The sequence below is a fragment of the Schistocerca gregaria genome, chromosome 8, assembly GCF_023897955.1.
Source record: "Schistocerca gregaria isolate iqSchGreg1 chromosome 8, iqSchGreg1.2, whole genome shotgun sequence".
Taxonomy (NCBI): domain Eukaryota; kingdom Metazoa; phylum Arthropoda; class Insecta; order Orthoptera; family Acrididae; genus Schistocerca; species Schistocerca gregaria.
In genome coordinates this window covers 410,496,072-410,506,503 of record NC_064927.1, presented here as the reverse complement: position 1 = coordinate 410,506,503, position 10,432 = coordinate 410,496,072, and the positions used below count along the sequence as shown (strand labels likewise).

General features: G+C 39.6%; 1 protein-coding gene across 1 annotated transcript in view; it reads right to left on the bottom strand.

Moving 5' to 3' along the window:
- Positions 1–5,976: 5,976 nt before the first annotated feature.
- Positions 5,977–10,432, bottom strand: part of LOC126284006 (citron rho-interacting kinase) — a 200,319-nt gene continuing 195,863 nt past the window's right edge. The window contains exon 34 of the mRNA XM_049982548.1: positions 5,977–7,060. Within this exon, the coding sequence (XP_049838505.1) occupies positions 6,898–7,060 (163 nt within the window). The 3' untranslated portion in view covers positions 5,977–6,897. The remainder of the gene's footprint in view (positions 7,061–10,432) is intronic.

Below are 10,432 nucleotides of genomic sequence, written 5' to 3'. Positions count from 1 at the left end.
AAAGCTCTTTAATGAGTTGCTGTACGTGTCCCATGGTGGGTCCTATAGCAGCACTGTCTCCTTAGCAGCAGTGTCTGCTTGGGCAGCTGTGCACATACAGCTGTTGGCAAAAACTTGGGGGTCTCACCTTTGTCACGCTAACCACTGAAAGTATGTTAAATAAAGAAGTAGCTTTTCTTTTCCCACATCTTACTATACTTAATTCCTTGCTTGCATCATAATGTTGCTTAACCTTGTTTACACATTTGTGCTTCCATTTATGTATTGCTGTTCACTGCCAGCACTGCAAGCACACGCTCTGTGTCTTGTATACCGAACACACAAGTTTTACACCATGGTCCATAACAGGATTCAGGAGTCAAATATAAAACAGAATAATGCATATTTGGTACTTGAAACACAAGAGGCCCTTGCCAAGTGTATGACAATTTTGAAGTTTATATGGCAAAATGATGAGTCAGCCATGTTTTAAATTTTATGTTGTTATGATACAGTAAGGTTTTTGGAAGTAAAGAACAATTATCATGGTTTTACGTCATTAAAATATATACTGGGAAAAAGATAATGCTATGAGCAAACAATTTTCTTTGTCAGCCATTCTTGTTTCACTAATGTCAGTGGGTTTATTTTATTTTCTGTCGAATAACTTGTAAACATTTTGCTGCATATGACACAGGTACAGAAATATCAATATTTTTAATCAAAATATCGACGAGTGTACTGCCGGTGTACAGTGTCCAACGGGCACAATATTTCGGCGATCAAACATGTCGCCATCATCAGGTGAACTGACGGACTGAGCTCCTGTGAACGTGACGGCACAGAGATCTGTACGCTATGGCTGCTCAGGGGGAACTGGGATCGGTCGCAGCGGCGGCCAATTTAAATACCCTCCGCCCGCGGCGCGCTCCCACCGCCGTCCGCGCCACGGTCGCGCGGTGTAACAGATTGCGACAGTGTCTGAGATGATGGACGTGGACGACACGTTCGTCATCTGGCCACATGGTTTGGATAAACTCCTTGACTTCCTTACACATCTAAACTCCATACACCCCAACATCAAATTCACTATGGAGACTGAAACGGAGGGTAAATTACCTATCCTTGACGTCTTGGTCAAGAGAAGGGCTGACGACACCCTAGGTCATGGGGTGTACCGGAAGACAACACACACTGATCTGTATTTGCATGCAGACAGCTACCACCACCCTTTACAGAGGAATGGGTACTTAAAACTCTTGTACATAGAGCGCGCACTATCTCTGACGCAGAGAGTCTACCCCAGGAATTGGAACATCTGAGAACTGTATTTCGAAAAAATGGGTACTCAGAGTGGCAGATTCAATGTGCTCTCCGCCCAACCACTGCAGCACAACCTGTTGAGATGGATGAAGTCACGAGGGAGGAGGTAGGCACTGCATTTATTCCATACACAGGAGCACTCTCGGGGAAAATCACCCGCATTCTGAAGAAACACCGAGTCGGAACTGTGTTTTGTCCTCCGAATAAAACTCTTGCACTGGTGGGGAGCGCCAAAGATGACCTCGGTTTGAGGAAGGCCGGCGTGTACCAGATTCCGTGTCAATGTGGCTAGTCGTATATTGGTCAGACAATGCGTACCATCGAGGATTGATGCCTTGAACACCAGAGGCACACTCGACTGATGTATCCGAGCAAGTCGGTGGTCGCTGAACATTGTTTGTCGGAAAATCACGCTATGGAGTATGACCGCTCGAGGATTTTGGTACAGACGTCAAGATACTGGGACAGCGTTGTTAGAGAGGCCATCGAAATTCGTACCAATGACGACCTCATAAACCGTGGCTGTGGCTTTAATCTTAGCAAGGCTTGGGAACCAGCGATTGGGTTAATCAAGAGTAAATCGAGCAAACGTATAGTTGTGACGACCACGGCGGACAGAGCCATCACACCGACGTCATCTCAGCCGCCGTCGCAATCTGTTCCACCGCGCGACCGTGGCGCGGATGGCGGTGGGAGCGCGCCGCGGGCGGAGGGTATTTCAATCGGCCGCCGCTGCGACCGAACCCAGTTCCCCCTGAGCAGCCACAGCGTACGGATCTCCGTGCCGGCACGTTCACAGGAGCTCAGTCCGTCAGTTCACCTGATGATGGCGACATGTTTGATCACTGAAATATTGTGCCCGTTGGACACTATAGACCGGCAGTACACCCGTGGATATTTTGGTTATCAAATACGCCGGGAGAAACTCAAAAATCACATCAAATTTTATCAATATAAAGACCATTTACCCCAAAATGCATATGTTGGTAAATGTTTACCTGTTATTCAACAGAAAATAAAAATCATTCCAGTGGCAACAGTACAACTTCAATGAAACATATATAGGTTACGAAGAAAGTTGTATTCTCTCAAGGCGGAACCCTTTTTCCAAAACATGTGCATTTGAAAGCAAACTTGGACAAAAGGTTAGCTTTAAGTCAAGATGACCATATTCATAAATGTTAGACAACATTATCTCATGCCCAGTAAAACGAGTAACATCAAAATCATGTTTGTATGTGCTTCCTGCACAGTTCGCGGGCATTCAGAATTTTTCCCTTAACATGTGGCATTGGCTTCATTCTTCATTTCAAGCACTTGTCATTCATTGAGAAGGAAATTTCAAGGAGAAATGACTTGTCAACATCCCATCAGTGCATACTTCTACCATGTTTACTGTTGGTGCACTACATTTAGTGAAATGTGGAATTCCAATACTATGTTGGAAAAAGGACCAGAAACCATTTAACACATTGACTGCCACACTCATTGATGGATGTTTTGTGGCCAGGCACATGGCGGTAGCTTCTGGTTTCTGACTAGTTTCGAATGTATTTGTTCATTTGCATAGCACAATATTTAAACATTTTGAGGTGTCCTCAACAGTTCACATTTGGACATTGTGCCCTTTCATGCTACAAGCTACTGTGCACCAAATCATCTGTTAGAGGAAAAAAAAAGTGGATAAATTTGAAATTATTTCATTAATCACATGAGAATGACACAGGTAATTGTGTGAAAATAAATAATTACATTCAAAACTAGTGACTAGCTGAAATGTGAATGCAATATGGGCAAATGGTGTACTCCCAAAATGAATTTTTTGAGCTGGGACCACTGACTCTAGCAAGTGGTATTCCAGCATTAACAATTTAGTCTCATACATACTGTGAGACTAGATTTAATGCTCTGTTGTGTAAGTGTATGGATAATGACATAACATACCTACTAAATTCAACACATTTATCTACAAGCCAACAATTTTCACATAGTGTAATACTCAGATGACACATTAGTCAAGTGCTGCCCTCCTAATCCTGACCTAGAACAGAGAAAAAGCTAAATTTATCAATATTCTGTTAATATGAGTGTCTTTATGAGGTTGATTGTTCTGTCTCATAATCAAAATGTTAACGTCCCCACTCCTTATTAGCTGCCTTATTTATATAACCATTACTTTTAATGGGATAAGTGGTAATTATGGGACTGGACATCATCCTTTATTTTTTCAAACATCAAAAGAATTCTAAATTAGAGAAAATATCTAAAGATTGCTGCCATGGTTGTTTGTACCAGTCACAAGCATTAACCTACTTCCAGAATGAGGTTTTCACTCTGCAGCGGAGTGAGCACTGATATGAAACTTCCCGGCAGATTAAAACTGTGACAGACAGACTCACACTTGGGACCTTTGTCTTTTGTGGGTAACTGCTCTGATGGTAGAGCAATTGCCCATGAAATACAAAGGTCTCGAGTTTGAGTCTCGGTCTGGCACACAGTTTCAATCTGCCAGGAAGTTTCATTAACCTACTTGCTTGTTTTTACTATCTTACGTGTGGCAGGGCTACACATTTAAAGCAGTGTTTTGGTAGTTCTCAAAGGCACTGTTTCCTTATAGCATGTAATAGATTATGTGAACCAACAGTTAAGAGTGTAAGTTTTACCCACTAAACTAAAGTAATAACGTATTCCTGAAGATGTGCACATTCACTGATGATAAAAGCTTGTAAATGAGTCAATTATAAAAATGAATAAAAAACCATCTGAATCAGTATTTCATGTTACTGATTATCGGTTTCAATCTGCTCAGTAGATCATTTTCAGATTCAACTTGGGAAAAGGGGAAAAAGATGATAATATGAAAATAACATAAATGTTATCTTGCAAACAATACCATCAAAGGTATAAATAACATCAAAACATTATGAACCCAGAAATAGCAGATGCCACAACATACAGTTTGTTAACAGTGGTATTAATTATATAAAACTAAAAGTGTTTTTTCCCATTCTCCATATGAACCATGGACTCTGTCGAGGTGGGCTGGCTTGAAAGCCTCTACAATACAGGTAGCCATACAATAGGTGCAACAACAATGGAGGATTATCTGAGGAGAGACTAGACAAATCTGCGGTTCCTCGATAGGGGAATAGCTTTTTCAATAGTTGCAGGGGCTACAGTCTGGATGACCGACTGATTTGACCTTGTAATGTTAGCCAACATGGCCTTGCTGAGCTGGCAGTGCTAACAGCTGAAAGCAAGGGGGAAAGTACAGCTTTTATTTTTTCCTAAGGGCATGCAGTTCTCATGTGTGGTTTGATGATGATGGTATCCTTTCAGGTAAAATATTCCGGAAGTAAGATAGTTCCCCACTTGGTTCTCTGGGCAGGGACTTCTCAGGAGGATATAGTAATCAGGAACAACAAAACTGGCATCCTGTGTGTTGGAGAACTGAAAGTTAAGATACCTCAATCAGATAGGGAGATTAGATCGTTTAAGAAGAGAAACAGATAAGTTGAAGTTAAATACAGTGGAAATTAGTGAAGTACGACGGTAGGAAGAACAGGTTTTCTGAGCAGGTAAGCACTGGATTTTAAATACAAAATGAAGTAGATGTTATAATACAGGATAAGGTCTAACATTGAATAATAAAATAGGAATGTAATAATAAAACTGGAATGTGGGTAGTGAACTTGTTATTGTAGGTAAGATGTACATGAAGCTCACACCTACACAGTAGTGCAAGTTTATATACCAACTACCTCCACACATAATGAAAAGTTTTTTGAATGATTTCATGATGCATTCAGCTGCCATTCTTTTATTTCATGTAGGATTGTTCAATTTCAAGTATTTTATAGCTGTTTCTTTAGTAGTAAATTGTGTCACTTATGTCCTTGCATCTATGACTGCAAGTTATGCTCATAAAATGAATTAGAGAGGTTTTACGCTATTTTAGGAGCAAATTACTTTCGCGCAGTTGATGCAAAGTTAAATATCCGTGGTCATCTCATACCGATTACCTCTTTGACTCTTTTCAATGGGGCTCTCAGAATTAATGTTGCAACATAGATAAATGGCACGTGTCTGCTAATGGCCTAAACAAATATTTACTTCATTAATACGAAATACATCTCAAACTGTACACATTACACATTTGGAGAATAGCTATGCAATGCCATTATCATATTAAACATACGTGGTGGAAGATTCAGAGTTCTGGAACATTTCCACAATCAGACGTAATTAAAACACACAGTAATATCGATTTTGCTTAAGAATGTGTTACAACATGGTCACTTCCCATCACCATTTGTGCCTATGACTGTATTGTATTATGTGAACTCTGAACTATTAAACGGGAAAGTACAGGCTGGAAAGGATAGACTTCTGCTCACCATAAAGATGGCACAGTGAGGTCCAGATGGTCACAAGGAAAAGACTGTTTAAGATTAAGCTTTCTGCAAAGGCTTTCACCAGAAAAGAAAAACACGCCCACATTCACACAAACAAGCACACATTGCATACACTTAAGAGCACTTTCTCTGGCTGCTCAGGCGGATACATTAAGGATGGTGTATTCCATTCTCAGAAATAAAATTCCAACAGAATGTGTGTGGCAACAAATTCACATTTTAATATTTCTTTACATAACAGGTGTAGGGAAAGAAACTGTAGATGTTAAGCGTCACATTTATTTACAAAATTACATACAATTTTAAAACTGATTTCAAAATGAGTCAAGGCTAAACTTTTGTTAAATAAAAGGAGGACTACAGTCTAGTGACATAAACATGTAAAGCTTAGTTTGATTTTATATCACAATGCATGACACAATAAATTAGAACACTTATTTCTCATGGAACTATTCACATACGCATAGCACAGAATAATAAAATTCCTCCATAGAATACTGGCTGAAAGGCACAAATCAGTTCAAATGTATCATAATGATGTGCAGACAAGTTGGGTTCTTCACGCCTTGGCAAGCATTTGTTAGTTCAGATTTGAATGAGGTCATTATAAATGACAATAAGGGAACATTTTTGCTTGTAGAAAAAAATCCTCCTGAAGGCAACTCTACCCTGATATATAGCTCCTTAATTACAACAAATAAATGAACCAAAAGTTTTTTGAGTTATAAAATCACAAGGGGAACCATTAACAATGTGCGTGTGTGCTGCATGCGATAAAATTATGTCCAAATGTGTCTTACACATAAATCAGAATAATTTTTTATACTTAACATTAATATCATAGATAAACAATTGAACAGTCATCATTAAATTATTTAGCAAACACTGACACTATACAGATTTCAGTTTTACCACCCTCATTCCATCTACTCACTGATATCAAGAATCATCGTCAGTTATCGCTAAAAATAACATCACGTTCTGATTTCTAAAAGGCGTATCTGTGAGTATAGCTGCAGGACAGTTCTAGTCTTTTGGTAACTCACTCCCACTTTGTGGGAATATATACATGTAACTCTCCTGCACTGAATGTAGAACAAGCTGATTTTTAGCAAAGCTGAGCATCATGAAGTGATAGTTCAGAACATGGAACCAATGAGATTAAATAATGTATCATAATTTAGAGCATAGTCTGGGGATGACTCTTGAAGCGCACAGTTTTGTTCCGTTGCTCACTGGAATCACTTTCTTCTCCTGCATCAACAATATTCTCTAGTGACTGTTCTATGGAGGATGTGAAGCTGAAGTCTGACCCAGCAGCATCATTTGTTCCCCCACTTGCTCTGAAATCAGAGGAAAAGAAATGATGCATTCTACATCAGTAGTATGTTTTATTCATACTAGTACCCCACCACCATAGACCAGAAACATTATAGTTGTAAACTGTAAAACATTACCTTCAATTAATCCTGCAGAGTGGACACTGTTACAAGCAAAAGTCATGGACATACATTTTATTTAAATGTAACACAACAAAATGACTTCTTAGCAAATATTATTATTACAGTGCTGACAAATGCAGTATAATTTGGAACAAATTTTAAGAGTTCTTTTGTTAAGTTACTTTTCAGTGGAGAAGTAGTAGCTTCATGACCAATAATTGCCCAAACTCAGTCAAACTCCACTACACTACTTACAAAACACACAACAGTATATGGCAGACTGTTGAATGGCTGCATATTGATGTATCCGAGTTTCTGTACTCATTTAAGCCTTTCAAGTCTTTGTAGCATTTTTATCATCTCACTGTTATATTCATGGTTTTCATTACTATTTTTCTTTTTAGGAGAGAGATATTTGTAATAATAAATGACATTATAAGTATATAATCTGTATGTTGTGAAGTAGTAGTCAAATATCAAGCAATGAGTGATCAGAAGTACATATACAAGACTGAAAATTGTACCAAGGTATCAGACGAAATCACCTTTGAGAGCAACTTGATATGTGTATACTGTACCTGGTACCTCTGAAGGACGGTGGCTGAAACCTTTTTGATACTACAGCTCTTTAGTTTCTCCTAGTGTATTTTACAACAAAATAAATTAAAAAAGATGCTATGACTTACCAAACGAGAAAGTGCTGGTAGACACACGCTTTTTTAACATATTTTTCCCATGTGGTAGTTTCTTTCTATTATACTTACAACAAAATAACCTAGACTGCACTGCAAGTTGTCAGTGTTAAAAGAGCACTTATTTTTGTGACTAGACAGAAGGGTCACTAGGAAGTGTCGAGGGTGATATTGTAATTTCCAAGGCCAGAGTGTATTAAATACCCAGATAATGGAAGAAATCTTAAAATGGACAGTATACTTCATAGAGGTAGAGTGGAAAGGAAGTGTGGGGAGGGGGGTATGAGAGCAGCGCACACACAACAGCAGAGAGCGAGAAAAGTCCACATTGCTGAACTATGTGGCTGTGGACAACAGTTAGGCTCGTTTGCCTATGGTACATCTTATTATATGTTCAAATCTACAAGAGGAATAGTAAATATTAAAACCAATTTCGATAAATCATCATGAGAGAAATATTAATTCACGTTTTGACCACATTGCATCCATTGCTCCACAGAATTACTCCACGTGACACCGAGAGGCGAGAAGAGTTGACGTAGCTTTGTGAAGATGTCAAGAACAATTTATCTCAAAATGACAATTGTATAGTGACCATATCACTGAAAGTGCTTGCAATAATTGTCATTTATTGAGATTTGAACTGCATTATAAGTAAAAAATTATTACACAACAAAATTAACTTCACGCACAAACTGAAATCATTATATTTGCTTGACAACTGCTTCTACTGAACAGAATTAAATGTGCAAGGTGTGTGTGGATGTGTGCGACTGTAATTACTGGGGGGAAAGAGAGAGAGAGAGAGAGAGAGAGAGAGAGAGAGAGAGAGAGAGAGAGGAGGGTGGTAGAAAAGCCTAATGCGAAACATTATCATAAAAATGGTCAACAAGTTGTTATATTTTTCACTGTTAACTGATATTATGAGTGCAAACTGACTTGTTCAACATTACAGTGAGTGACCCCATTGAACAAGCAAACAATTAATAATCATCTGTGATTAACTCCAGGGAATGCTGAACGATAACATCAAAAACTACAGATATCTCAATAAGTAACAGTTACTGTCATTTTAGGACCTAATCTAGTTTGTGCCTTGAAAATCATAGGGGTTTACAAGTGGAAATATCGAACTTAGGACTAATTAATCTAGCTGAATTATCGTATGTTATTAGAGCATAGAACATGATGGGAGAGGCTTCTCCTTGGGCAATATGTTGAACATTATAGTCTGCATAATTCAAAGGACATGAAGTCCTAATCAAAAAGGCTACGAAGTTCTCATAATTGCATATGCAACTGATATGTTAACAAACATTTTTTTTTCATCACGAGTCTTTAAAACCAAGAAATAATATTACTTTTTTCCAAAGTCTACATTGTAATACCATCGTCACTTCTATTTGAGTCTGTTTCGAAACAATCTGGTTGTGAATTTACGGTTCTAGGTTTACATCCATCATTGCTTACCTGTCAAATTATTCTTTCTGAAGCTTTTCAGCATACTGCACAGACTCTGCAAATGCTACAGGTGGGATGTTTTCTGTTATTTTGAACGTCATTTTTTTTTCTTCCACATAGCCTAATCCTTTACCCAAATCAATCCCAGTATGCTGAAGGCCTCACAAAGCCTTCACAGACAGGTGGATCTCCTATGCCATATCTCCACACACACATGATCCTCACATATATCCCAAGAACCAACCACAAAGAAGTGCAACCCTATACCACCCGGGACTGGAATGACTAAACCACGTCTTTCGTTAGGACTCTGATTATATGTCGTCATACCCTGAAATGAGGGACATCCTACTCAAGATACTTTCATATCCTCCCAAAGCTGTGTTCTGACATCCATCCAACCTCCATAACCTCCTAGTCCATCCCTATGGCACTCCCACCCCCAATCCCCTGCCATAGGGATCATACCCGTGTGGGAGGCCCAGATGCAAGACGTGCCCTGTCTACCCACTCAGCACCACCACCTCCAGTCCACCACTGGCTTATCCTACCCCATCAGAAGTTGGGCCACCTTTGAAAGCAGCCGTTATATACCAGCTCTGCTAGATTCCAGTGGCTGCTTCACAACCCATGCAATCTGGATCCTCCCCACCAGCACCAGCTTTTCTGAGCTGTGCAGACGGGAGCTTTCCTTACAGCACATCCTCACTCCTGTTACCTCCTTTGCGTAAACCTAAGGTAACTCACTGTCCCACCACCCAATAGTGTGTGTGTGTGTGTGTGTGTGTGTGTGTGTGTGTGTGTGTGTGTGTGGGTGTGTGTGTGTGGGTGTGTGTGTGTGTGTGGGTGTGTGGGCGCGCGCGAGCGAGTATATACCTATCCTTTTTCCCCCCTAAGGTAAGTCTTTCCGCTCCCGGGATTGGAATGACTCCTTACTCTCTCCCTTAAAACCCACATCCTTTCATCTTTCCTTTTCCTTCCCTCTTTCCTGACGAAGCAGCCGCAGGTTGTGAAAGCTCGAAATTCTGTGTGTGTGTGTGTTTTATTTATTGTGCCTATCTACCGGCGCTTTCCGACTTGGTAAGTCTTGGAATCTTTGTTTTCAATATATTTTTCCCAT